The sequence below is a fragment of the Laetiporus sulphureus genome, assembly GCF_001632365.1.
Source record: "Laetiporus sulphureus 93-53 unplaced genomic scaffold LAESUscaffold_2, whole genome shotgun sequence".
Lineage (NCBI taxonomy): Eukaryota > Fungi > Basidiomycota > Agaricomycetes > Polyporales > Laetiporaceae > Laetiporus > Laetiporus sulphureus.
In genome coordinates this window covers 1,531,910-1,559,744 of record NW_024468511.1, presented here as the reverse complement: position 1 = coordinate 1,559,744, position 27,835 = coordinate 1,531,910, and the positions used below count along the sequence as shown (strand labels likewise).

General features: G+C 48.4%; 9 protein-coding genes across 9 annotated transcripts; 2 read left to right on the top strand and 7 right to left on the bottom strand.

Moving 5' to 3' along the window:
- Positions 1-386: 386 nt before the first annotated feature.
- Positions 387-5,147, top strand: LAESUDRAFT_746914 (glycoside hydrolase family 35 protein). The gene is made up of 22 exons (XM_040911442.1): positions 387-779; positions 833-925; positions 1,085-1,098; positions 1,154-1,264; positions 1,320-1,327; positions 1,378-1,546; positions 1,604-1,615; positions 1,674-1,761; positions 1,818-1,887; positions 1,952-2,075; positions 2,133-2,268; positions 2,321-2,365; positions 2,417-2,659; positions 2,718-3,568; positions 3,624-3,639; positions 3,690-3,775; positions 3,832-3,971; positions 4,025-4,055; positions 4,108-4,198; positions 4,253-4,523; positions 4,577-4,647; positions 4,708-5,147. The coding sequence occupies exons 1-22, from the start codon at positions 430-432 to the stop codon at positions 4,847-4,849; spliced, it is 3,162 nt and encodes a 1,053-aa protein (XP_040769936.1). The 5' UTR covers positions 387-429; the 3' UTR covers positions 4,850-5,147.
- Positions 5,148-6,532: 1,385 nt separating this feature from the next.
- Positions 6,533-7,686, bottom strand: LAESUDRAFT_710693 (uncharacterized protein; the record flags this gene model as incomplete). The annotated part of the gene is made up of 4 exons (XM_040906789.1): positions 6,533-6,859; positions 6,907-7,151; positions 7,198-7,265; positions 7,343-7,686. 4 exons carry the CDS (start codon positions 7,684-7,686, stop codon positions 6,533-6,535), a joined length of 984 nt encoding a protein of 327 aa, XP_040769935.1.
- A 1,428-nt stretch (positions 7,687-9,114) lies between these two features.
- LAESUDRAFT_754763 (uncharacterized protein) lies at positions 9,115-9,460 on the top strand (the record flags this gene model as incomplete). The annotated part of the gene is made up of 2 exons (XM_040911934.1): positions 9,115-9,283; positions 9,321-9,460. 2 exons carry the CDS (start codon positions 9,115-9,117, stop codon positions 9,458-9,460), a joined length of 309 nt encoding a protein of 102 aa, XP_040769934.1.
- Positions 9,461-15,044: 5,584 nt separating this feature from the next.
- On the bottom strand, positions 15,045-15,302 carry LAESUDRAFT_623922 (uncharacterized protein; the record flags this gene model as incomplete). Its single annotated transcript, XM_040903313.1, has 1 exon — positions 15,045-15,302. A coding segment is annotated over one exon (258 nt), but the record flags the coding sequence as incomplete, so codon positions are not given.
- A 325-nt stretch (positions 15,303-15,627) lies between these two features.
- On the bottom strand, positions 15,628-15,984 carry LAESUDRAFT_641589 (uncharacterized protein; the record flags this gene model as incomplete). Its single annotated transcript, XM_040903671.1, has 2 exons — positions 15,628-15,744; positions 15,802-15,984. Coding segments are annotated over 2 exons (300 nt in total), but the record flags the coding sequence as incomplete, so codon positions are not given.
- A 4,209-nt stretch (positions 15,985-20,193) lies between these two features.
- LAESUDRAFT_620192 (uncharacterized protein) lies at positions 20,194-20,520 on the bottom strand (the record flags this gene model as incomplete). The annotated part of the gene is made up of 1 exon (XM_040903261.1): positions 20,194-20,520. A coding segment is annotated over one exon (327 nt), but the record flags the coding sequence as incomplete, so codon positions are not given.
- A 1,307-nt stretch (positions 20,521-21,827) lies between these two features.
- On the bottom strand, positions 21,828-22,284 carry LAESUDRAFT_641139 (uncharacterized protein; the record flags this gene model as incomplete). The annotated part of the gene is made up of 3 exons (XM_040903645.1): positions 21,828-21,947; positions 22,005-22,097; positions 22,144-22,284. Coding segments are annotated over 3 exons (354 nt in total), but the record flags the coding sequence as incomplete, so codon positions are not given.
- A 2,094-nt stretch (positions 22,285-24,378) lies between these two features.
- LAESUDRAFT_754761 (uncharacterized protein) lies at positions 24,379-25,383 on the bottom strand (the record flags this gene model as incomplete). Its single annotated transcript, XM_040911933.1, has 5 exons — positions 24,379-24,435; positions 24,494-24,949; positions 25,001-25,114; positions 25,179-25,280; positions 25,333-25,383. 5 exons carry the CDS (start codon positions 25,381-25,383, stop codon positions 24,379-24,381), a joined length of 780 nt encoding a protein of 259 aa, XP_040769929.1.
- Positions 25,384-26,631: 1,248 nt separating this feature from the next.
- On the bottom strand, positions 26,632-27,585 carry LAESUDRAFT_710692 (uncharacterized protein; the record flags this gene model as incomplete). The annotated part of the gene is made up of 5 exons (XM_040906788.1): positions 26,632-26,701; positions 26,749-26,947; positions 27,013-27,043; positions 27,184-27,401; positions 27,480-27,585. The coding sequence occupies 5 exons, from the start codon at positions 27,583-27,585 to the stop codon at positions 26,632-26,634; spliced, it is 624 nt and encodes a 207-aa protein (XP_040769928.1).
- Positions 27,586-27,835: the final 250 nt, after the last annotated feature.

Here is a 27,835-nt window from a genome sequence, read left to right as displayed (position 1 = left end):
ATGCGCGAACTAAGCCTTGGGGCTAGGAAGTGTGAATATATTAGAACTAATATTTTCCACTTTCCTAGGCCCAGCAATTACAGGATCGTCCAGCACCTGCGTCACAGCAGGTTACAGTCAAGAATCCTTCTGTATCCCCAGGATGTCAATTTCTGCAAAAACAGCCCGTCCACATAAACGTTGCTTCACGACCGTAGCCTTCTCAGACGTTACCTGAGAGAACGATCCCAATGCTAGAAAATTGAGCCATATATCTTCCGCCCAACACGGACCGATAGCTATGCGTTTTCGCGGTGAACGAAGCAGAAGAGAGGTCAGACGCTACATCAGGTGGAACATCACGTGAATGAAGCACGCTTCGCAGGAACGCTTTTCGCGTGAACCTTCTCGTGTACCACCCGAACAGCAGTCCGCCGGACCGCCTGCAGTATGCTCGTCGACCGTCCTTGGGAAAATGTTCTGTTGTCATACAGGCAGGCAGGACTGCTTCGGCACTATAAAGACAGCGGTCCGGAGACGGTGGGGTGTCGTCGTGCTAGAATGGTATCAAGTCGTTGCTCGCGATGGGCGTTCCCTGCTCTCCTTTCGCTCTTGTTGGTCCTGCTTACTTGGCCAATTACACGGACCACCAGTGCATTGAGTTTCAGAAAGAACGTGCGGAAGGCACTGCAGGATGTTGTCACCGCATCTGAGCCTACTAGGAAGTCGGACAACTACACAGACATCGTTCAATGGGATAACTACACTATTTTCCTCAATGACCAAAGGATGTTTCTACAGTGAGTGAGGTGAGAACAGCGAGAATTCACTAATTGAACTGCCATCATTTCAGCTCCGGAGAATTTCATACTTTTCGACTACCGGTTCCAGACTTATGGCTGGATATCTTTCAGAAAATGGTTGCTGCGGGTCTGAATGGTGTCAGGTAAGTTCGGATGGGAGACATCCCTTTGTTGCTGCGTTGACGTTACTTCTTGAGCGGGTGAGATCTTTATATAACCCAAGAACATGTCTTACTTCATTTGATATTTTGTATGCTGCATGGAGATGTCTCAAATGGCAACTAATGTATATTCTTTGACAGCATTTATGTTCATTGTGAGTGGTATGTAAGCCATCTACAAGCTGCACTTTGACCGGTTCACGATGACAGGGACATTGACGAATCCCGCTCCTGGTGTGTTGGACTTCAACGACTGGAGAGCGCTGCAGCCTGTCTTTGATGCAGCGAAGCAAGCTGGAATCTTTGTTACACTAAGACCGGGTGCGTTCCACATTTGGTCTTTGAGCCCATTATTCCTCTTATGAGAGTCCCATAGGTCCATATGTGAGTCATCATTCAGGTGCAGCTGAACCTTCTGTGAAGCGGGTTTGTAGATCAATGCCGAGACAAACGCCGGTGGAATTGCCCTCTGGGCGACGAGTCTCGTAGCTGGCGAGTTACGCACGAACGCGACCGATTACATGGAAGCCTGGATGCCATATGTTAAGGAGGTCGCCGCAAGCGTTGTTCCGAATCAGGTTACAGGGGGAGGACCCATCCTCTGTGAGTATGATATGAATTTCGGAAACAATGAGAATGGCGCTGATGCACGACCTTCAGTGTTGCAGATAGGTAAGGCATGAAATGCTGAATATGGCGCTGCGCATGTCGCTGACCTTGTGAATCAAAGACAATGAGTACGAACAAAATGCCGTTACTGGTGAATACTTCGTGGAACTTGAGAACACATACCGCGAAGCCGGTGTTGTCGTGCCATTGTAGGCCTTCGTGCATGCGCCTGTCATCGGAATGATTGTTCATGGCAGACAAACAGGACCTACAATGACCCCGGTGAGGGCCAGAACTTCATCAACGGTACAGGCGCCGTAGATATATATGGCCTGGTGCGTTTTGACTTCACACTCCAAGCGCGACACTGTGTTGATCGTCTTATTTTGTTTCCTGTAGGATTCGTATCCTCAGGGGTTCGATTGCTCCGATCCGATAGTCTGGAGCTCGGTCGTCGCAAATTATCATCAGTATCACGAGGAGACCGACCCTGGTGAGCCGTGGTACATGCCCGAGTTCCAAGGTGAGCATCTAGTCTACCGTAGGGTGGCCATTTGTCTCAGACCGTCGCGAACAACAGGCGGCTCGTTCGATCCTTGGGGAGGAACTGGGTACAACAATTGTGAGATTTTGACAGGCGTGGACTTCGAGGACGTTTTCTACAAGCAGAATTGGGCGTCCAACGTGAAGATGATCTCATACTATATGGTCTACGGGTTAGTGCAGGTGGCGTATTTCTATAACATAGTCTAATACCATCATATGCAGCGGAACTAGCTGGGGAGGTCTTCCGTACCCCGGAGTGTACACAAGGTGCGGCTGCATTTCAACTCAATACCCATCATTTCCTCTGACTTTTACCAGCTACGATTACGGCTCCTCCATACGCGAGAATCGCGTGCTCTCTGACAAGTATGACGAACTCAAGCGTCAGGGACTCTTCCTGAGAAGCTCTCCCGAGTTCCGCAAGACCGACTGGATAGGCGATACCGATACTGGGATGCCTGGAGTGGTCGTTAACGGGTCGGAGGCATATGTGACATGGTTGCGCAACCCCGACAGTGGTACTGGATTTTATATTGTTCGACAGAGCAACTCTAGCTCCATGTGAGAGTTCGTGGATTTAGGCTGCTTTCACGCACTTGTCTAACCGGTTTTATTGTAGGGCGGATATCACTTTCCGGATTTCCGTTCCGACATCAGAAGGAACTTTATCTATCCCGCGGACCATTGATTCTATCGCTATCAATGGACGACAGAGCAAAGTCCTAGTAGTAGACTACTCCTACGGCGCAAACTCCAGTGTTCTATATTCGACCGCCAGTGTATTCTTCGCTGGTACAATCGGCAGTCGTGACGTTCTCTTCCTCTACGGCGACACGGACCAGAGTAACGAAATAGCACTGACATTGAAGGGAAGCGGGACCAAGGCCTCATCATCTCAAGTCTCCATCTCCAATGCAGGGACGGGAGGATACTCCACCATCACGCTACTAGCGGGAATCGAAGGGCTCATTCCTCTTTATGAGTCGGATTCGCAGCTAATCCTGTACAGCGACCCCGTTACCGCGGCAACTTACTGGGCCCCAGTGATACCGTCCACGACCGCCACGTCTTTCGAGAACTACTGGCAATTTGGCTCCAACTCAACCATCCTCGTCGGTGGTCCATATCTTGTGCGCAATGCTAGCTTATCATCCGGGCATCTCGCCTTGAGAGGGGACCTGAACAAGAGCATCATACTGACTGTTGTTGCGCCGGAGGAAGTGACGAGCATATCGTGGAATGGCGTCGAAGTTGATGCCGTTAACATCGCAGACGGCATACTCTCTGGAAATCTGACCATCAGTTCGTCGCTGAAATCGATCACGGTTCCATCGCTTGCCGGCTGGCGGTATGCAGACAGTCTGCCTGAAGTGCTGTCCAACTTCTCTGATGCAGACTGGATCATCGCCAATCACACCACTACTAACATTACTCCCGGACCTCTGTATGGAGATGGCCGCGTACTCTTTGGTTAGTGAGCTTGGTACTATCTCCTTTCAACGTTGATCGTTTAACTTTATTTCAGGTTGTGACTACGGGTTGTAAGTGTGAACGGAACTTAGGGCGCCGTAAGATTGCTGACAGCTCCTAGTTGTGAGAATATTGTCCTGTGGCGCGGGCATTTCAACGGTACCGGTTCTGAAACTTCCGCAAATCTGACTATCAACGGAGGAGACGGCATGTGATACATCTTTTGACATGTAGCACATACTGAGTTTCCTTTGTTTGCTCAGCGTTTGCCGGCTCAGTCTGGATCAATGACCGCTTCATCAACTCTACATGGGACGTATCGGCTGAGCAGACCACTGCGCTGTACACGTTCCCTGAGGAATCGGTCCGCATCGAAGAGGACAACGTGATCACTGTTATTCAGGTTCGCTCTTAGATTCACAAGTCAGGCACGAATCTTGATTTCGACCCCCCTAGGATGGTATGGGTAACGACGAAAACCCCGATGGTATGCGTTCGCATGTGAGTTTATGGTTTTAGGCTGATAGGTTGTTACGCAGAGAAATCGCCACGTGGTATACCTGGCTTCCTGCTGACTGGCGGGAGCTTCACGGAGTGGAAGGTGCAAGGCAAAATGGGAGGTTATACGAAGTGGGTCATTTCACAACATACCGGTGGCAGTGCTGACGAATGCATAAATCACAGCTACCCGGACAAGGTCAGAGGGGTCCTGAACGAGGGCGGTCTGTACGGCGAACGTGAGGGATGGCACCTTCCAGGATACGATACGTCGTCTTGGGAGGAACGTGATCTCTCTGACGGCCTTCCTTCTGGTGGTGCTGGCGTCGGGTTCTTCGTGACCACGTTCGATTTATCTATTCCAGAGGGTACCGATGTGCTCATATCCTTCCAATTCGACACCATGGACCAGCCATACCGTGCGACGCTCTTCGTGAATGGCTGGAACTACGGAAAGGTATGTATTCCTGTCGACCTAGATATTGCCTCGACTCAACCACGGCCACTCAGCGCGTTGCCAACATTGGTCCTCAAAGCAAGTTTCCAGTCCATCAAGGTCTTCTCGACTATTCAGGAACAAAGTTAGTAAAAAAATGTTATGTATGTGTTCGCAGCCTAATGTGATGCGGACACTTCTGCAGCACCGTTGCTGTCGCACTGTGGGCGTTGCAGGATACGGCCGTTTCTCCCACCTTGGAGCTCGTTGTGGATACAGTGATTGAGGGAGGCGTGGGAGAAATTGGCGTGAACAATCCAGGATGGTCAGCCCGAGTCATAGCATGAACTCATGTACTAGTATCGAGGCCGCTTTAGGCCTCAGGCCTATAGCAGGTTTTTCGACCTCCGAAGTTAACACTGACTAGTTCAGTATGCCAGTCATTTGGCCCATTGGATAGCGTGCTCGCTTCGCATACAGTTTGATTGTATCAAGTCGCGGGTTCGATGCTCCCGCAGTGAGCTTGGTCCTTTGGGTAGCGCACTCGCTTCGCATACAATTGAATTCTATCAAGTCGCGGGTTCGATGCTCCCAAAGTCGTGGTCTCTGTCGGGTAGTCACCCCAGACATGGGGCCATTTTTCTGCATGTAAAATGGAAAGAAAATGTGAATTAGTATTATAAAAATTGGGTATCTATTTGTCAAACCGGCAGATTGCTTTACACATTGGGCATTTGTAAATGATAATGGGATTATAAAATATGCTTAACCATATCCTAAGGGCAAATTTTATGTCTATTTTATGAATTTAACACAAGGATTTACGCACACCACAATTAATGTCACAGATTTTGGATATATGATGGGCAACTGCACTTTTGCATACTTTGTCTTTTAGAAGGCACTTTGGAACTTATTATCACACAGGATATGCATAGATAGCAGATTACGACTCATTATTTGCGCTCGTGACAAAGTACAGACAACTAACTACTGTCTTTTCAAGACATAGATCAGGTCATTATACGACACCGTGATCTCCATCGGCTGCGGACACAGCTTTTTCTTAGACCTCCAACGAGGCAGCTTCACTTGAGGCAGCCGTAACATCCATGGCCCCTCGCCACCTGATACTACAAATGCCACTGTACCGGTATGTTCACCTGCGATGACCAGGGCATCATCATTGATCTCGGGAGGGCATGTCTCGAACGACGTCGCAGGAAGTGTGTATCTTCGATAAAGCCCACGTCCTAGGTACGATTTCACGAGAAGCTGGTCGAAGCCAGACAAAGCTAATGTCTCGTCGATACAAAGGTCGACTTCGCAGCACCTGTTGTCGACAACGTGGATGTGTTCGGTGCCGTGTATCCTAAGAGGAAGCGTGCGAATCTTCGATAACACTTCACGCACTCGTGGATCTGATAAAAAGACATCGAGGCTGACAGATTCTAAACGACATATCACATGAGTAATATTCCGGATTGGAGATGTCGCAATTCAGACTTACCGTGAGTGGCAGGAGATTTCGCATGTGAGATGGTGGAAGGAGCACTCGAACTCGAAGCAAGCTGATCCAAGATTTCTTTCACCGTAACAGGTTCTAAAACATACCGCATGAGTGATATTCCGGATTCATCGTGATTCCGAAAACTTACTGTCAGGTGGAGGAGGCTTTTCAGCTGGAGTGGTGAAAGGACACCCACATTTGCATCACTCGCATCTGCACCACTCGCCTCTGCAGCAAGTCGGTCCAGCATGACGACCATCGATATATCTGAAATGTCAGATGATGCTACCCATGCTGCTCTCTGTCAGTAATCTTCCGCGGTTTCAGGCCATTCGGGACCAAGAGGCTCAGCATCGGGTGACCACAGTGGAGTTGACCCCCCCGCAGCTGCAATCAATTCTGATAAATTTCCACCAGCTTTTTCAGCCGGCACCCACGTATCATCGATTGACGCAAACGGAGTGATCTCATCTTTATTGCTGGAAATCGAAGTGGAAGTCAGCATCACTCTAAAAATCTATCATATGACGCACCTTGTCAGGCCAACCTCTTCTATGGGGCACCATAATACAACACCGTGAGGAGCATCCAGCACGACTTGATAATGGTCATTCCAGATATTCGTTAGGTATCTCTTCCAGCCTTTGTACTCGCCGTGGATGATCGTCACATGTTCCATGATGTACTTTCTGTGTATCTCGGACAGGGAGCGCGAGCTTGTTGATGATTCATGTTCATGCAATTCATGTTCGTGACTGCTGCTGTGTGATGCCACTCGCTCTTCTGGTGCAGTGAAGAACTGCAGTTCCAGCTCGTGCTTGATGACATCGCGAGGTCTCACGACAATCTTTACATAGGTTCAGCCCATGACATTGTGGAAAGTGGAAAACGCACCTCGTGATTCTTTTTATGATCGAGTAACCGCAGCTCATCCTTGTCAGTCTCGTTTGTCAAAACGAATCCTTTAACTCTGCGGTAATTACCTCGCACAACCCGCACGCTATCACCTGAGTGGAAAAACCTCTTGAGGCTGCGTAACAGCACCGTAGCTGCTTGAATATTGTCCTGACCGAATGCCACTTCAGCGCAGTCCTCTCTGACGCTTCGTATGACCCCTTCTGTGCCAGATAATTCTCTGTCTATTACATGTACATGATCACCAACGGCCAGACTTGCGATGTACACTTTGTGAATGAGACGGTTGAGCGCTATCGGCGAGATCCAGCGGCAATGCATAAACGACGAGATCTCGGCTTCATGGGGTGCATCAACCACAGGTGCCAGTGAACGAGCGTCGTATTTCAGATGCACAAGTCTGTCTCTGAATCACTTGTTGTGAAAGCTGAACTCTTGCGTGCCAGCAACGGGTTTCCTTTTCTTGACAGATTCAGCGCCAAACACTTCCACAGCCTTCACGTGGTCAAAAAGTTGTGCTGCTGGACGCGATGGCCGCTTTCGCGAATAAGAAATGCGGGGAACAGCCCAGATGATTGCATCATCAATGTCCTCCACATATGCAAGGTCCCACTTGTAAAGTCCGTATTCGATTCTAGCAAAGCAAGGCTCTACGACAGTATCAGCTGCAAAGATGTAGAGGGGAATCCGCTGCTCTAATGGTACATGGACCGGCTGAACACTCAGAAGTAGATGAGATGCCAGTGAACATGCGCGCATGACATTGGCCAGCGCTCGCGCTTCAATGTAAATGTGATCAGTGCGACGAACCGGTGTACCCTTCTCGTAAAGGGATATGGACTGTATGATTGGGTTCTCTGCAGGGTTCGCTGGTGGTGAGATGCTTTGACGTGGCAGCGCTGCAGAGCCTTCAGGACCAGATGGACCCGCAGGCTGTGTTATAGGATCAGATGGACCTGCAGACTGTGTTACAGATGCTGCTGTGAGGGCCAATGCACCAAAGATGAGACAGAGTGCTCGAAGAGCACAGTTCAGCTGGACGATTTTCAGTGCCAATCGGCGATGTAAGTGAGAATGCACGATACTTACCCTGGTCTTCACCATCCACAATGTAGGATCCATCAGCTCAGGGGCCCGAAGAGACTCCAATGCATCGAGGTCCATCAGAAAGGCTCGAGGAGCCCTCGAATGCATCACGTAATAATGCGCGATTTCCTTCGCAAGATTTTCTTCTTCTTTTTCTTCTTCGTTGGATGCACTTCCAGCCCGAACAGATGAGACCTCATCTTCTGAGTGTACACTACCGTCTTCAATGAAATCTATGAATCTATCAGCTGAGGTTCGCACGTCATGCGCTGTGACTCACCTGACAAAGGCTGATCGTCTTCCTCCATCACCTCAGTCTCCCCATCATCATCCACGGAGGCTTTGAGGTCGAGATACTCGTTGACTGGCACGTGCTAATGCAATTCAATGTGAACTACTACTCAGATATCAAAGAATAAATTATCACCTTGTCCGACATTATAATAGACTTATGGCGTGGAGGAGAAGTTGACTGAGTGAGTTCAACCAGAGTTCAACGAACTCTGGCCGAAAGTCAGACTTGTAACAGTATTTCCACACATCTCGTGGTTTACGGTAAGTTCTGCAAGGACGACTTCTCTCGAGGGATCAGGAGAGTGTAATCAAGGTGGCTCATCAACAATTTTGACGAGATCTGAATTACAGTTCGGACAAGCTAATCGACGACGGATATAGGGACGAACTCACCTGCAGCGCACGCGTTGAGGAACCCACTGCTACAATACAAACTGCCGGAGATGTGCGCTACAGCCATTTGGATAATGAGTATCGACGTAGAAACAACAATAGACACGGATGTACCTGCACAGAAAGCCCACTGCTCTGAGCAGCCACAGACGGAAGCGGAAAACAATGCGTCGGTGTCAGTGTCGGTGTCACCATCCGAAACGACGGAAAGCCAGGCTACATCGAGGAAGATGGGCGACTTCGAAGATGGAGCCTAAGGAAAATAATAGACACACCTGCTGCGGACACATGTTCTGGATCACAAACAAATGCATGGCGAGAAACGACTTAGGAAAGCATGAGCGAATGATGCGTGCGACGGTGGACGGCATCGGACGGACGACGTCCCACTACGTCTTTTAGCTGCGGTGGTCGATGAGCTCTTGCTATGAGGATGACAGGGACGATGAGAATGATGAGGATGATGGGGACGACAGGGACGACGAGGACGACGGGGACGACAGAGATGACAGAAATGATGGGGACAACGAGGACAACGAGGACAACGAGGACGACGGGGACTGTCGTTTTCTTTTGCGCTCAAGTAAGCTGAATCATATTTTATTTCAATGCTACGCTAGAAGACTACGACACCCACGCCGACGAGGCTGACGACAACGATGACGCCGCCGACAATGACGACAACACTGTTCGCTCAACGGACATAACGCCGAGGAGGCCGCTCCACCAAGGGGGCAACCACCACCATGGCAGGTGGTGAAGAAAAAAAGGCGCTTAAGCGGGTGCTGGGGGTAATATAAAGTTCTTTGTTCAGGGCAGGTCTGCCACTTCCATATCGAGATATATGTTCCCACACCTGCGTGTGCGCCACAATTATTGCCTCCCCCGCATTCTGTGCGTGGGGTGGGAACATATATCCTGATCTGGAAGTGGCAGACTGTGATGGTGAGAACATATATCCCGATATGAAAGTGGCAGACCTGCCCTGAACAAAGAACTTTATATTACCCCCAGCACCCGCTTAAGCGCCTTTTTTCCTTCGCCACCTGCCATGGTGGTGGTTGCCCCCTTGGTGGGGTGGCCTCCTCGGCGTCATGTCCGTTGAGCGGACAGTGTCGTCATCGTCGTCGTCGCCGTCGTAGTCTTCTAGCGTAGCATTGAAATAAAATATGATTCGGCTTACTTGAGCACAAAAGAAAATGACAGTCCCCGTCGTCCTCGTTGTCCTCATTGTCCTCGTTGTCCTCGTTGTCCTCATTGTCCTCATTGTCCTCATCGTCCCAGTCTTTCTGCAGCCCCAGCTCATCAACCACTGCAGCTAAAAGAATGTTGCAGAACGTTCATCCATCCGATGCCGTCTACCGTTGCACGCATTATCTGCTCGCATTTTTCTAACTCGTTCTACACCGTGCGTTTGTTTTTGATCTGGCACATGTACATGTGTCCGCGCAGCAGGTGCATATTCTTTCTCCTAGTGATCCGTTTGCGAAGTCGCCCATCTTCCTCAATGCAGCTCAGCCTTCCATCGATTCGATGGTGAACACCGACGATGCAAGTGGTCCTTGTCTATTGTCTCTCTGCTCGTGGCTCCAGGTGCTCGGGGCAGCGAGCTCTCTGCAGGTAAGTCGGCCTCTTGCCTGACGGATATTTGGTCTCAGATCCTTTACTAGAAGACATTGCATTTGTGCTTGCACAGAACTGCTCAAATGATTTGCCAGCATGGCGAAGAAATACGAAATCTAAGACTATCGAAGAGCCAAGGTCAGCCCGCATGAGTTCCTATAGGAAGTCAACAGAGTGGTAAGTTCAGTTTGGAGACGCAGGAAGTTCTTGGGCTGGCTGCTCAATCATCTTCACAAAGACATGGAAGGGACAAAGAAAAGGCAGTCCAGTACGTGTTAAGGTATCTGATATGCTATTCGGGACCTAACACACGACAAAGTGTCATCTTTTCAACATTTCAAGGACAAGTTCGTATGGAGACATAGCAGGTTGTAGTACGACCAGACGTAGGTGGAGGTGAGAAACCACAATTTTAACCGGGGTACATTCATTTCTCGCATTTATTGAGGGTGGTTCTGAATGTTGCTCACGTTATAGAGATCAAATCTACCGTTTCGCCATTTCTCTTCCTCGCCATCGATTTGTCTTCTCAGCCCCTGTTTCAGGATGCTATCGAAAATAATATCATTCCATAAATTGGCATTTAATTTGTACTCGCAAAATACGATGGTCACATGACCCAGGAGCTGACAGGTCAACATGTGCGTGGTGCTCGGCATGGATTGTGTCATGCAAGGGCGTAGGAATACGGATGATCAAGGTCTCTGGTCCATGCGCACCAGTGGAGGTCGCTTTCGTAAAATAAAATAAGCAGTGCTAATTGCCGGTGCTCGAGGCTGTCGCAGAAGGGGGGGGGTCCAGAATGGAGAAGTCACTCATAGTAGGGAAGTCACTCATTATAGGGAAGTCACTGCTGTCTGAAAAGTCCGCCTCTGTTGCAGACCGGTGACCTACGAGGCGCGCACATTTGGGGAGACCTTTCCTGCTACGGTTTGGCAAAGGAGAAGATGGAAGGGAAGGCGATGAGTCAGCCTCTATAGTTGCATCTTTTATTGGTACAGGATGGCTGAAACGGCAGCCTTTGAAAGGTAGGCACAATGGACAGGAGGATGAACTGGCATGATCCCCCTCATCTTTCGACACAGATTGCTTGCTCAGGTCTACACCTCTGAATTCGAGAGTGTCCCAATCAAAGTCATCAAACACATCCTTGGCAGCATCACTGAATGCCTCCAGGATTAGCTTGGGTATCTTCCAAAACTAACTCCAAGCGCATCTCATTGCAGAGAGCACGCTTACATGCATAAGAGAAATGCGCCAGTCATCATCTTTTGCCTCCCACCACCTCATCTTTGCGCATGTGTTGATGAACACAAAAAGCGGGTGGACTTGGCTTTAGATCTTTACTTCGTATGGAGGCGTGATCATTTTGGGCGCTGCATCCAGATTGTGATGAACAATGTGTGGGCAGTGGTCTGTCAACGAGATAATGTCGTACTCTCAGATGTGTGGTTCGAATACCTGCATGAGTGTGATTAGTTAGTTTGTCATTAAATATATCCTGATATTTACCAGCCCCAAATGACCATGGCGCTGACACAATGAAAGTTTCCGAAGCTGACTAATTCTTCGCATCAGCCAAGACAAGAGTGCTTTCAACATAATCCAAGTGATGTGTCTGTTATCAAATTGGCTGTGTGTGTCTTTAGACACTAAAAACAGAATTGAGAGCTGTGGAATGAAAGACATGGGAAGATCTACTGCAGCTGAGATTCTGACTCGTGTCCACATTCAAAGATCGAGGAAGAAGCCCGATGTTCAATTCAACCAGCAGAAGCTGTCAATGCCTGTAAGCAGAAATAATATTATTTCAGCAATGCATCGTACCTTATGGTCCAGTGATGCTCGAGGCATGATGTGTGCCACGTCATTGAGACCCATTTCAGAAGGTATCAATGTCAAGACACAACGCAGTTCATGGAGGGGAAACAGAGCCAAGAGCTGTAATTTCTCTGCTTCAGACAGCCTGGGCTGTCTATGGACTCTTCCAGATGGTGTATCAGTCAACAACTTTAAATCCATTTGAGGTTGCTTCTGGAGAGTGTATGCCTTTGAGCCAAGAGACTCTGGCTTTCTGCGACGCTTGTTGAGTTGTTCAGGTGAGACTGAGTCAAACCCGTGTGGTGTGTATTTCTTGTTCTTCGAAGGATTCCGTTGCAAGCTACCGTCAACTCGAGTACGAGAAATTGAAGTCGTCGTGTGGTCGCCCATAGCGTTAATGCGACAAGGTTAGCTGTACAATTGCAACAGCATTAGAACTCCTGGCGTACATGCACGTCGCACGATACATGTACACTCGCATCGCGGCGCATCCCAATTTCATATCTGTGATCTCAGAGAAGTCCCTTCATTGATCCCGGATAAACCATCTCCTTTTTTCAGATTCTACTTGCCATTCACCAACCTAGTCTCCATTCTGCCCAAATTCTACATGCTGCTATCTGTCGCGATCATAGTTGGTCAGATCATAGCTACGCTTTCTGTTGTATATGCTATCTGTCATAGTTACAGCATACAGCCCAGATATAGATCATAGGTCTTCTCACGTGACCGTGTCACTACTGTTGAATGGCTGAGGCATGGTTCACGCATCCACGTCGACTTTTCACTGCATACCAGCAACTGATCATTCGCCCTCTCTAGCTAGTCATGGTTTTCACTGGAACTTACGATTCTGAGCTGCCTTCAACTACCTCTGAGGCTACAACGCACCCCGTTCTGTTGGAACTGCTCTCTAGCAAGGCCGTCAACAATGAATCCCCCGCTCTGCACTATCACCTCGTCTCACCAGCAACAAAGAGACAGATACATTTTGTGAGCCTTTTTCTCTGACAACAGCTTTACGACAATTAATCTTAACCTCAGATGCATGCGTATGAGTGGCATTGGGGTATGGCAAAGGATTCTCTTAATCTAGAAACTCCTCTCAACGTTTTAACGTGTCAGTATGATCATTCTTTCAATTGCCCCTTGCTCATGTATAGTGTCACAGTACATCCGGATATGCATGCCCTCCTTAAAGCTGGTCACTGGGGTCTTATCCTGATGCGCAGCACCATTCAAGCCATTTTTGACATGTCCGAACACAATTACGCATGCACTGCTGATAGCCAGCGTCACAGTGTCTTTCCGGTACATTGACTGTATGTCTTTGAACAGCACATGATCTCATTCAAGACAATCTAGCTTTGTGGCAATGCCCTCTATGAGTACAAATTAATTCCTATTGCATTGAAGACCCCGCTGTACAGCCACACGCCCGGATCCTCCCGCCGTTTTGACCATCCATTCTATAATTTTCCCCATGTCCTCTCCCATGCACATCCCTACTTCATTATCCTCCACTTCATCGACATGATTTTCAGTGTCCCCTTTATGGTATCAAGGCCGCGTCCTCCAATCACGGATGAAGTGCGGAACACTTTAGCTTCGATTGTCCTTACTTGGGAGACTAGCTCTCCTAAGTCATTCATCACTCCCCGGACTCCATGGTGCTCTCGATCTGAAGCCAGTTTAGATGCTGAGGATGATGAGGATGAGGAAATTTCCCCCTTGAAGTGGCAGAAGCGTTCAGACGGATCTCCAAATGTGAATTCTGGTGGCAAGGTGTCGCAGATCTCACACAAATCACCTTATAAGATGTCGCGTATTCAATGCAGACCATCGCGCGTGCAAGACAAGTCATCTTCTGAGCCATCACGCATCCAACGCAAACCGTCTTTCCAGGCATCGCATGTTCAAGGCAAATCGCATTCCGAGGGATCATGCGTCCAATGCGAGCTGCCATCCAAGGAATCTTCATTGCTAGTGGGGATAGCCCACATACCCACCCAGCCAGTCAATATTTCAGCCTGGCTGAGCACGATGCAGTCTGTGAAGGGTGCACTGCCAGAAGATGAGACCGAGCAGATGGTCATCAAAGAGGCCCATGATCCAGTGCTCACTGCATATAGAGCTGAGCCCTGCCAGGAAGTTCAAGAGCTTCTCAGAGACAGCATAAAGCTCTCCGACATCCATCTGTGCAGTGATTCACTCGATACTGCATACTTCAGCAGTCACGATTGGGCATGGAAGAAACACTGTCACCTATTGTGGATACCGCGCAGTGGCGGTGGTGATCCGTGAACGTGTAGCTGTAGTTTACAATCGATCTTTGTATTCGTCAGCCTCGAGTGCTTGTCTTTGTTGGTAATGCTACATCGAGATCAAGTACAGCATGACATTTGCAATCGACATTACAGAATAAAACCATTGAGGAGAGTGCACACTCGTGCAGCGAAGTACGCTGCGTAGTCTGCTAGGCCAAAGTCACGGTTGGAGGTAATAAGCGTCACAAACACAGCAGTCAGGAACGCAACTACCATCAATTGGCACCATGATGTTGATGACGCGCTATCGCATCCATGTGTTGCGATGAGCTAATGGCCCTCAATTGGATAAGATGCAGGCATTAGGTGGAATGATGCACTCGTGACCATATTTTGATCTCTGATGGCCCGTCATCAGTGGATGCCGTCACAACTAAAGAGTTAAGCACACCTTCATGAGTCTACAAAGAAGAGGCATATGAACCAGCTGTACGGCATGAGATTTGTGAAGTGTAACCTACCAAAATGGTCTGTACAAAAGTTGCATCTGTGGGGAGAAGGAAGCAAACCTGAGTGATGTGGACAGAATGAGAACAGCAAAGAATCTCGCAAAGAATGTCGCTTACCACGGGTATGTTCAAGCATCTGCAACAACTGTCCTGTAGTGGTGTCGTAGAGGCAAGTGAATCCATCATCTCCGCCTATAACGAGCTGGGTACCGAGTGTACTGACTTGCATTATTTGGTTGCGGATTATTGGGTACGAATACGACCGTACTCGTTCTAACGATGGGAATTTATATTGATCGACGCCGCTGACGAGGTTCGAAACGAACAGGGTTTGTCCATCCTGTGACAATATCGAATGCCCGCTATTCAAGAGGTCAGCATGACTTTGCAAAGATGAAGGCTGTGAGGTTACATCCGTGTGGGTAATTGCTTTGCCCACTTCAGTGACCAAGGATCGACGCTGTAGCACAGACTAGAAACAAATAAGCTTCGCACAATACCCTATGTGGCAGCTAGAGCTTACACCTCATGGGATTCACAATAGCACAACACAACATCTGTCCCATTGTTGCAGAAGTGAACAGATTGAAGCATATATCCTTCGTCATTAATGTCTGTGGTCATGCTTTCTAAGATGCCTGAAAAGGTCGCGGTCAGCACGGGACATTTTATCAAATGGCGATCACCTCACCGCCTGCATTGAGCTTTCAGACGTGAACAGTGCCCCCTCCAATGCTGGCTATCCAGCCATGATTGGGATCGAAACTTATATATTGCACAAATCCATTGTGGGCGGAAGTTGAAGAACAGAAGATGAATGGAGTCTTATGAACAACTATGGTTGAGACAGCAAGAATGCAAGGCTGAGGAGCGTGACAGACCTGATCATCGTCCCTCTGATAGACTTGCAGGGTGCCGTCCGCACATCCGAAGACAAATGCGAGATTGTCTCCCTTTCCGAGATCAATCCAGCGCATGCTGATGACCAGACCATGGAATACAGAGTTTAATTCTTGCAATTTATATCCGGTCTTCAAATCCCAAGCAATGAGGTAGCCGTCGTCAGCTAAATTACAGTCAGCGAGGAGCAGAACTGAATGCTGGCTCGATGCCTGCACCTGCAGTCAACATTATCGTGCCATCGCAACTTAAAGCGATAACATTGACAGGCGAGTCATACGCTAAAAATGTGTTTGTAAGGATCATCTATACGTTGCGTAAGCGATATAAGCATATGCAAAAGTGCCATTGATAGAATCCCCCTACCTCACTCATTATGCGACAACCACGAGATTGACAAGGACACGTCAAAATTCAGGCTCGGAATTGAGGGGATGAGGTGTTCAACCTCGACTTTTAACTGTACAGGATGGAGATGACTGCACAGAAGAATAGTACCACTTACCACGGACTGCCAGAGATGCAAGCGAAAAACAATGGACGAGCAGCATATGCGGAGTTCAGCATGCATCGTACGGAGCCATGGACAATAAGTATTGATCACGGGTGAATAGAGATCCACAGAGGGTATGCGATGAGGAGCCCACTGCTCCAAGCAGCCAGAGGTGCAAGTGGGGAGACAATGGACGAGGAGCACTATGCATCGTCAGTGTTCGCCATCTGGAGCGATGTGATAGAAATCCGGAAAAACGATAAAGACGGAGTTGGACAATTAGTGTCGATATCGGAACAATAGAGGCGGACGACATACCTATACACAAAGCCCACAGCCAGAGGGGCAAGTGGGGAGACAATGGATGAGGAGCACAATGGATGAGAAGCACTACGCATCATCGCTGTTTGCCATCTGGCGCGATGCGATAGAAATCCGAGAAAACAATAAAAACGGAGTTGGACAATTAGTGCCGATATTGGGACAATAGAGGCTGACTTACCTGAAGAGAGCCCACTGCTCAGAGTACCCTGAGGCACACGAGCAGGGAGACAATGGACAACGGCCATCTGGCATCGTCAGTGTTTGTCATCGAATTGAGTGGAAGGCTGGGCTGCATCGAGGAAGATGGGGATAGGTAACTTTGCAGACAGAGTACCAGGAGAAAGAATACGTACCTGCTGCGTGGACACGTATGCTGGATCGAAAACAAATGCATGGCGGAGAACGGGTTAGGAAAACGCGAGCAGATAATACGTGCGACGATCAACATCTTATGATGTCGATAGTCGATGGAGTGGGAGGATGGCGGGTCACTCCGTGGGGCAATGATGCATGCAACGGTCAACATTCTGAGACATCTTTTTGCTGCGGTAGTCGATGGGATGGGAGGAGGACGAGGAAGATGACGAATCACTTTCATTTTGATGCACTCAACGAAGCCGAATGGTATGATATTTCTGGTACGATATTTCTATTTGGACGCTATGTTTGACACTATGACGTCACTGCTGACAACGACGACACTGTCCACTCAACTGACAGTGTGCCGAGAAGGCCACCCCACCAAGGGGCAGCCCACTACCATGGCAGGGGAAGACACAGTAACAGAAAAGCAGCTTAGGATTGAAAGTCAGGTCAGTACTCCTGTAAGCACGTTGAGCTCCATAGACCACGGACAACGATGACAATGACGACGGACCTTTGCCAGAGACTTGAAAATGTATGTGTGTTCATCCCACTCCTGTCGGATTGCATGGGAAGATAAGCAGCTGGGAGTGATGATCTCTACCTGTGCGTGAAGTTCCTTAGAATATATGCTAGCTCCGAAGTCAGGGTAATCTGTAAATGGGTCAGTAATGGCAATTGGCCTGGTCTTGTATCTGTGCACTGCCAACAGCATGTGGGTGTGTGGCATTTTCTGGCTGTAATCTGCCGCTGGAAGAGAAAAAGCCTCACGAATTATGCTCAGGACTGGCATACGATCTGCTTTCCCGTATAAGAACACCAGACTATTAGATTCTCCAGAGCAATTAACGGAATAATGAATGCCTCCTTGCGTAAAGTGGTGATGATTAATTGCTCTTGACCTGCCAGCCCAACGGTGCAACTCTCTGGAGAGAGTGACCGACATTGCTGATAATGCATCAGATATATCGGGTTCAAGTTCTCGCCAATTCCTCCAGTCTGTTGAGATATCTGTGGCAGCCGAGCTATCTCCCAAGTTCAGGAAACTACGAATATCTGTCCGGAATGTTTCCCGGTCATCATCCTGGTAACAGGTCTCGACAATTGATGCAGTCTCTCATAGGACATCGGGGTGAGCACGCTTCATGAAGGCCTTCATATTAGCTGCTGCACAGAACGTCTCTAGCATTGTCCTCTCAAGTTGTCCTGTGTAGGAGATCAGCATTTCTGACACATTCAAGGAACTAATGCTTGCCTAATTTCCCGTTAGTGACTGTTTGCTAAAGGATGCCAATAATTCTTTCAAATGGGAACATCCATCATCCATAAACTGGCCCAAAACGCAGCAAGAAGTCGCCTAAATGGAGAGCATTATGATGATTTGGTCTCAAAGATCATTCGGGTTGCAGGCGCAAGATGCTGGATAGGTAGCCATGCATGTGTGCCGTATATTTTCTCTGATGCTCTTGTGACGTGCGATAAGAGGTCACCTGCCTGACGGCACATGCAAGTAGCATGGTTGAGTGGGCTAATTCATGTCGAGCATCATCCCTAGGACGCAATGGCATAGTCGACCAGCACCAGCACTTCAGCATGGAAACTGGTAGTTCGAACTCAATCATTGCCTTCCAATGATCAGCTTTGAGCTTACCGCACGCCGTGGTGCCAACGTTATGAGGAGGTTCTTTAGAATAGGTTAGACGTGATGTAAGGGCAATGTCAGCATGCAAGTTGTTCAAGTCTTGTTGCGAGAATACTGGTGAACTTATGTCTCTTTGGATAACCATGCCTTCGTCTTGAGTGGATTCCGCACATTCATCAAAAAACTCATTTCCTATCAACAACTCGGGTAATATGTAAATGATTGTGGACTCGGTCGCCAACGAGCTTGTGGCAGTGGGAGCAGTGGGGGCCGTATGTATGCTGTTCTGCATTAATTAGGAAGATCAGTGAGGTTCTATCACTCGTTGCAATGAGTACTTACTAGCAACGCATTCACCAAAACAATCTTCTTCAACTTTCTCATGGGACCCCAGGAGGATTGATCCACACCTCGGTTGCGACATACAGATCGTAGAGCTCCCCTCAAATTTCGTCCCAACTGTTTGGCAGTTGGAACAGACATCAGTAGGTGTTTGATCTTCCTCACTTGCAGAGGAATCTTCGAGTGGCACTCGTCATCCATGCTGGATAGCTCAACGTCAATGCTGATGTTGATATCATCATCGTATGGATCAGCAGCCAGCATATCCATTCCGACAATGGTACGAGCATGATACTGCACCAGACCAAGGAAGAGGTTGTGCATAGCATCAACAATAACGCTTCGCGTCGGGTCCCAGTATGGCAGACGCATAAGTTCAGACCATCTCACTCCGTTTCTCCTAAACAGTGCACTCCGCCAGGTTTTCGTCGGTGCGTTCCACCATTCCTGCACAGCATTGAATACATATGACCGTGTTTTCATCCTCCAGGTATGCATATCGATGTTGTTGATCTCCTGCTTGGTCAAGAAGCATAATGCACAAAAGCACTTCACAGAATGGCTGGCTGAGCCTGATACCTTTCTGCCGGCTGGGAGGTCGGTTATGAGGAGAGCCAAGGCTGACCATGAGCACCTTCCATGAGGGTATCTGTAAGTCCTCGTAAACCAGATGCCGTCTGTCCAGGAGATGAGCAACTTGTCCACGAGTGGGCAGAGGAAATGGTCAATTTCCTCTTTAGATGGCTCCTTCAGTCCGAGAATGATGCCCATCAAGTATATGTTTTCTGGCTGATACCTCAGGCTGGGAGGCGAAAGCAAACAGCACATAGCGACCGACCCTGTCGATACTGACCGGCCCGCGATCTTGTTCAGGTAAGGGTTAAACCAATCCACCGACAAACCCCACAAGAGTCTGATTTTGTGGCCTTCACCAGACAAGAAGGGCTTTCCATCATCACTCTTGAGATCACGGATTATAGCACTGCTGTGGATGTTGTAGATGTGACCAGATTGTGCAATCACGCTTTCCAGTGCGAGAGCATCTTCAATGCCTTGTCTGCACAGCAAACCTCCCACAAATGAGTCGAAGTCTTGCATAACGAACGGGCGGCGAGGGACGCGTATACTGTAACCGTGATATACACCGTGTGTGGTGAGCTTGGCATTACAAGGAGTGCTATGAGCAAACCGTCGAAACTGACAATGCGCAGGGTACACAGGGATACCGGTGTTGTATGTGGGCTCATATGTCAATGAACAAGTGGGACACGCTGCAAAGATTGTGACCATGGGATCCAGGCCGAACAATTTGCACATGCTGCGAATGTCCGTAGGAAAGCTCTTGAGGAGTCCCTCTTCCTGCATCGTCCCCCTGCCGCCTTGTCGTAATGCAGATTCAATGATAAGCTTGAGCATACATAAAGCAAAGTTGCACGATCTGCGAGTAACCTGCCCGAGCAGATTGAGAACCAGCACATTGAACACAGACAGAAGAAGGAGAGGATTAACACGGTCAAGGGGATGACTAAAATGCTTGCCTATTGATTGTGTGAGTATACGACATTGCCTGATGTAGACATTAACTCACTTGTGTCGATGATCACACCAGATGAAGTCGCTGCGAGATTTGGTGAATGACCTTCGATTCCAGACAACCAAGACTGTAGAAGTTCACGCTGTTCATAGAGCTGCTGTAGCATTGCAGACCGTAACAGGTGCAATGCAGAGCCATGTGGTCCATTAGCAGTGTCAAGAACAATGTCTATGGCTTCCAAAAACCACTGCTGCTCTGTTTGCAAATGCTTGGAGGTGTCAAGTGCCTGCCTGCTGTTCTGCACAGACTCCATCCCTTTGCGATACCACTCCATGCAATCACGGGCATGCAGGTCAATTTGTAAATCAAGGAGGAAAAGTTTTTCGTAGTCTTCTACCTGCCGATCGGAGAGGTTCTTGCATGCAGCATGGCACTCGTTGGAGGGTCCCACCAGTACAGGGGCAGAAGTGCTGCTGACCCCACCTTCATGTGCCGAAGCCTCCGAACATTCCCCGCCAACTGATGTCTCTTCTAAGCAACATGTTCTCTCCCAGACCCCATCCAAATGTGCCGGAGAACAAAATGTGTCATTCTGCAACGTATGTGCATAGACTTTGCCCACGAATGCGTCTCTCTGAGCAGAATGGGCTTCTTCCGCCGATGAGGCTCCACGCTGTTCATCACAGCCAGGACCCATAACATGTGGTGTCCACGACTCTTCCTGTGGTATATGTCAGGATGCCAGAGACTTGGTGATCGCTGATGAAAACCCATCGCACCTTAGAATTCGACACGGACCGATCTTGTGCTCTATGATGTCGGTAGGTCGCGTAGTCGACGAGCTTTCTGCCACACTGATTCAATGTACATTCGCATGAGAACACTTGTTTCGGCATGAGGTTGACAAAGTTCACAAGGGATGGAGTCCAGAGGGCAGCTCACGATCACCGACGAACTTTTATATGGATGAAACGGCGATTTCGCATGTTAATCAACGGAAAGTCGAAACAATTGTCGCTGCATGATCGCGTACCTTCTATAGTCGGACAATCTGCAGTTGCAGTTGAACCAGCCCTTCTCAGTCTCCTTTTATTGTCGTGCTGACTCTGCGCATTTTTAAATCATCGAGCTGTCCTTGGTTGATTTCCTGTGGCAAATGGAGAGATCACGCAACCTCTGATTGAACCAACCGGGGCACTAATTCGAAAAGTCCGTATGAAGCCCAGTATCCCACGGTATCTGTCTAAATGCAAATCACATCCTTCCCTTCCCGTCCGGTCCCCCCCAAAAGTAACAGTCTCTAGCCTCCTCATTCTGCCATCATCTTTTTCTTTGTAGATGCTGACTTGTTCTTGAGGTACACATGGAGAAAGTCCGCTACAGCCCAGTTGTTCTCATACTTCATCAAGAATGGATGGTCATTGGCTGCCTATCCCTCAAGTAAGCATAAAGACATACATGCTATTGTATAGGCGCAGGGACTCACCAGAGTGTAGACCGTTTGAAGATCCTGGAACGGCTGCTTCGAAAATGATGTATGTATTTGCAGATGCGCATCCGCTAAATGATGCACAGTATTCTGCTGATGGTAAGACAATGCGTGAGGCCATGAAAACGAGTCCCACCTGTACTTGAGTGTATAGCGCCTCTTTCCAGTGCAAAGCATCTCGGAGATTATAGCCACCGCAACCGATGCGAGTGACTTCTCCATTCAGCTTTGGGATAGTTTTGCAGGAGTCGAGAAGTATGGCAGCAGTCAGTGAGGGAGCTGTACTCTCTGGACCAAACTCATGCTGAGTGGGGGAAGATGGCAGCGTGACCAATCATTCAGATTGGAAACAAACTCACATGGTATGAGGATGAAACTGATGCTGTGTTCGGTAGCATTGGCGAGAGGGAGGCATGGCTATCAATCAGACTGCTGTGATGTGGGCACTTGACATACCTATCATCACAGTGACCTTATATAAGGCTAGAACTGTTAGAGAGGGATGTGAGGGCTGCCACCTGCAAAGCTATGTCTTAGGCATCACGATACCTTAGAACAATAGTGGTGGGTTTACCTGCACGAAAAGCCTGTTCACCCCATTACGCATCGTCGGTGTCCGCCATCTGGAGCGATGTGATGGAAATACGGGAGAATGATACAAACAGACTTGGATAATTAGTGTCAACCTCAGGACAATACAGGTGGATGACATACCTCCACACAGAGCCCGCTGCTTTGAGCAGCTGGAGGCACAAGTGGGGAGACAATGGATGAGGAGCTTGATGTTCGTCATCTAGAGCAATGTGATAGAAATCCGGGAGAACGATAAAGACAGGGTTGGACAATAAGTGTCGATCTTGGGACAACAGAGGCTGACTTACCTGCAGAGAGCAGTATGCATCGTCGGTGATCGCAATCAAGAGCAATGCGACAGAAATCTAAGAGAACGACTTTTCCAGATCGTGCTCTCCTTGTCACGAGTGGTGCCCGTGGCCGACTCATGAGTGACGCTTGCGATTAGATCGTACACTGTCATAGGGTGCCCAGGAGGTGCATCGAGATCTATGCAGTGATATCTATGCGGTGCTTCAGCACCAAGCATTCACGACCTCGATTATACGTCTCACTTACATTCCTGGAAGTCAAGACCCCTAAGCGGAAAGTTCATGATAGTGGGGTTCTTCTCCTCAACGAAAATGTTCTTCGTGAAGTGTCTGAAATGGAGGATCATATACGGTGGCAGCTGTTGGCATTTGAAACGTTGCAGACCCATGCAGACCCTTCTCCTTGTGCTGGTGTTATGCTTGTAGCTAGCTATGCTATATATACACATATTCTCACTGTTGAGTACATTAACGGTCTATCGATTCAGAATTGAATGGACTCAGATCCAATGGCTCCAAATACTGACATCGCGTGTTCCGTATATTTGTCTGACTTAGCAACATCAAGAAACGATGCATGCGCGCTAGGAGGCTGCTAACCTTCAAATGGACACTATTGAGGCAAGCATTAGACTAAGATAGATCTACAGTACAGACGACAGGCTTACTAAGTGAGGTATCTCTTCTTCATCGCTTGCATACCCCACTCTGGATCGCTCAACTTTCATCAACGACGCTAGCCACTGTGGGTCATAGTAAGATTTCGGTAGACCGCGGACACATTGCCAGCTCGACTTCGGAGATGTGGACGAGAGCTGCTGAATTCGGGGAAGAGCTTGGTTCCCTTTCAATCCCAGGGCTCCTGACGCAGTCTCATAACTGTCCACAGCAGACAACAAGGCATCGACGTCGTCGTGACGCCAAGGCAGCTGCGCTCTGTGGACGACTTTGTGGTGTTTACTTGCTTCTTCGTCTGTGTGGTCCGAGCTCATCCCCGCAACCTCGAGTTTCTCTAAAACATTCTCGATGGTGTTTCACAAAGCTGATGAGCTTCCCTTGTTCGCATTCACGACCTGAGCACGTCTCATGAATATCTATGAGACAATGATTAGTATTGGTTTACAATGCAACCTGTGACTCACGCCCTGATGCCTTGTGTTGCGTCGCAACACTGCCGCATCGTTGGCTTTCCTCTTTTCCCAGTCATGAGAGTTTGCGTGATGGACCTGTGCTTGTATGTGGTGTAATTTCGCGGTACAGGAGTGCAGCAACATTGTCTCTGTCATAGTTTCGGGATCAAAAAGAAGAGGGAATTGTAATCCTGACTTGATTCGCTGAAGAAATTCTCGGGAGAGAAGCAGTATCAGTTCCTTATTCCATAGAGAGCTCAGCTCACTACTCCAATCCATGAGCAGCAACGTAATATCAGGGCCATCTCCAATTCCATCAATGAAGGCCTCGACTACTGAAGGTGTTGCACTGGCTGGCTATCTGCCATCAGCAGGCAGAATGCCCTTAATTCCCAGGTACTGCCTGAATCGTGCCTGTTGAACCAAGTTAGATCGCCACGAATTTCTTTAATAACAGACCATAATGACTAACATTGAACACGTTATTGCTCCGCAGACCTCTCCGACATTTCGTTCGTGCAGCGGGACGTTCATGATGTTCAGTGTCTCCAAAGTATTCATCTTCGTCGAACTCCATTTTCGCAGATCCTCCAGTGACATTGCGACGCGTGTCAGCACTCTCACTGCTCCTGCAGTGAGACTTCTGTTTGACAACCACATCTAGTGCTCTCTGCATGCCTTTCTTGATGCCGTTCGCTACAGCAAGAGACATCGCCTGCAGCAATCTCGCTAAGTCACTTTCATCGACAGAAGGTCCCGAACTGTTGAGACCAGGAGGGTCAAGCTGGAACACCTGTTGTGTGATCGGTCCTCCCTCCAGATGCTGGGCCTCAAGGGGCACAAAGCGAGGGTCGTTGTCGATTGCAACACTATCCTGAACATCGAAAAGACCATATTGAGATCCCACCCTAGAAAGCTCACTCTCATGCTGCAGGAATATTCAGTCAGGCATAAGATGAAACGCGAATCATGTACTCACCACACTCGATGGACCATTGCACTCTACATGAGATTCCAAGGCTTCAACCGCAGACACCGCCAAAATACCTTGCATCGATTCCTGCTGGAAGTAATCATAGTAAGTATGGGAATGCTAGCAGATGATATATTGAAGATCATTTTGAAGATCATTGACGTAGACAACGCTGCACACTCACCACTTGTACGTCCTCTGTTGGTTCTGAAACTATCTCACCCTGACTGGAGAAAATAATTTCGTGCACTTCTAGCTCATCATCGCTGAAAGGTTCCTCAGAGAACTTTGCATGGGTAAGCATCACATATAAGCAACAAAACAGCGATCCCACTTACTTGGGCCTGACGTGGTTCACTACTCGCCACATCGAGCGACTCACGATACATCTCTTGCTACCCACCATACAATCAGTTGTGAGCTAAGTCGACAAGAACACAAGAACAAGAACACTTACAGTTACATTGATCCAGGTATTACTAGCCGAATTTAAGATCACTTGCTGAGGTGCAACCTGAAGCCCTCATCAGACAATGTGTAACAAGAGCTTCAAGCATCTAACCGTGTTGTGTCAGGTATTCGGAATGGCAGACATAACGTGCTGTCTCAGCGTATTCCAGCCAGATGAGCGAAAGAGATGCACGTAAATAGATTGGTATATGGGATATTTATATCTTTCCAGAGATGCAAGCAAGAAAACAATGGGGAAGGAGCATTACACATCAATGTTCACCATCCGGAGCGATGGAAAAGATGAAAAGCCAGGCTGTAGTGCAGAGTTCAGCACACATCGTACCTCCGGGAAGAATGCTCTTAGACAGAGCCGTTTGGACAATAAGTGTCGATCACGGGATAATAGAGATCGACGTACCTGCACAGAGCATACGCGACAAGGAGCCCACTGCTCCGAACAGCCAGAGGCGCAAGTGGGGAGACAATGGATGAGGAAAACTATGCATCATCGGAGTGGGGAGACAACGGGCGACGGAAAACTATGCATCGTCGGTGATCGCTATCTAGAACGATGTGATAGAAATCTGGACAATTAGTGTTGATCTTGGGACAATAGAGGCTGACGAGATACCTACACTACACATAGCCCGCTGCTCTGAGCAGTCAGAGATGCAAGCAGAAAGACAATGGAGTTTTCACACTACGCATTGTTGGTAATCGCTATCCAGAGTGATGCGACGGAAATTCGGGAGAACGCTACTAGACGGGGTTGAATGAGTGTCGATCTTGAGACAATAGAGGCTGATTTACCTGCCTGCAGAGAGCCCGCTGCACTGAGCAGAGCATTCGGAGGTGTAAGTGGGAAGACTAATGCATGTTCAAGACATACAAGACGTACATCAGGTCATTAAACAACAACGTAATCTCCACCGGCTGTGGATGCAGCATTTTCTTAGACCTCGAATGAGGCTGCTTGAGCTGGCAACATGTCCGAACAGTGATAGAGCACTCTTCCGTGAGGATACGGCTTCTCTCGAAGGATCAGCCCAAGGGTTGCAGTAGTAGACTTGGACCTCCATCGTGCTCAGATCTCGTCTTACACTACATAAATGACACTAATTACACTTCCGATCGTGGGAAGGGTGATTCAACCACGCGCAAAAAACCGTCCCTCAACAGATCCTTCAGGTCATCATGGTCCACGATCCCATCTTGATAGTTGTAAAATGGTTTGAAATTTGCTGGATCAATGACCTAGAAAGATTCTAATAGATAGTCACACATGCAGATGTTGAACTGACCTGACAGGACCATTAATGCCAAGATGCATGACTAGAGTGCGAAGATCCAAGTCACCACTCGGTAAGCAGCGAAAGATCACATCCTTCACTGGAGTCCACTGCTTGGGACTTTGGAAGAGCTGAATTACCAGTTCTTGGGCGAGTGACTTCAGGACGATGGCCTTCCTCCCCTTCTTTCGAGCTGGCTTCGTCGTAACAGCTGATCAAAGAGAAGTTGTTACAATTATACCAATCCCTCAAAATGACGCTGTATGTTTAGCTCACCGGCATTAGGATCGGTGTCACCGACTTCGAGCTGAATGTGTTTGTCTACATGGCCTGTTGAATTTTCAGTCAACACTCATTTCTTGCGTAAAGCGGGTTCAGTCGCAGTCTCAGGAAGCTGTGATCATGGATGAGTCCTAGCGGCGAGCATGTTCACACTGAGACACTTACCTCGGAAGGACCCCAACCCATTTGAGATGAAGGGGCATCGCGCTCCTTTGCTGAGAGACGCGCTAGCGGCGGTGTCAAAATATCATTGATAAGGAGCAAATGGTCCTCAAAGCGAGCATGCTTGGGTGTTTCAGTGGAGATATCATCCGGTGCTGCTCTCTTTTGCGTCGGCAGTATGGGTGCTAGACTCTCTTCTGGGATCGCATGATTCTGAGGATCTGACTATTGTTCATGCATAGTGACATGCTGCATGGACACTTAATAAGGATTCCTATGCGAAGGTTTTAACGACTCACATAGTGGGTAAGAGCCTAAATATAATCTGCCTTTAGACGTCGCGATTCTCCGGTTTTGAGGAGTCTGCGGCTGGAAGACACGACCGTCAACTGATGAATCGAGCATAATTGACGCAGGATGTTTGTGTTGAACCGATGTAAAGAACTGGATGACAGATGAGCTCACTTGAGCGTACGCTCAGCGTGCGCGAGAGCGTAATTGAGGTGGCTCATCAACAATCCTGGTGAGATCTGAACTACAGCTCAGACAAGCTAATCGACGACGGATATAGGGACAAACTCATCTGCAGCGCACGCATTAAGGAACTCACTGCTACAATATGAACTGCCAGAGACCCAAGTGGGGAAACAATGGA

Excerpts from the sequence above, each read along its gene's own strand:
- LAESUDRAFT_746914 (XM_040911442.1), top strand. The coding sequence starts at position 430 with ATGCTCGTCGACCGTCCTTGGGAAAATGTTCTGTTGTCATACAGGCAG. Across the intron at positions 2,269-2,320 it reads TCATACTATATGGTCTACGG|CGGAACTAGCTGGGGAGGTC; the intron begins GTTAGTGCAGGT and ends CATCATATGCAG. Across the intron at positions 3,776-3,831 it reads GACTATCAACGGAGGAGACG|CGTTTGCCGGCTCAGTCTGG; the intron begins GCATGTGATACA and ends TTGTTTGCTCAG.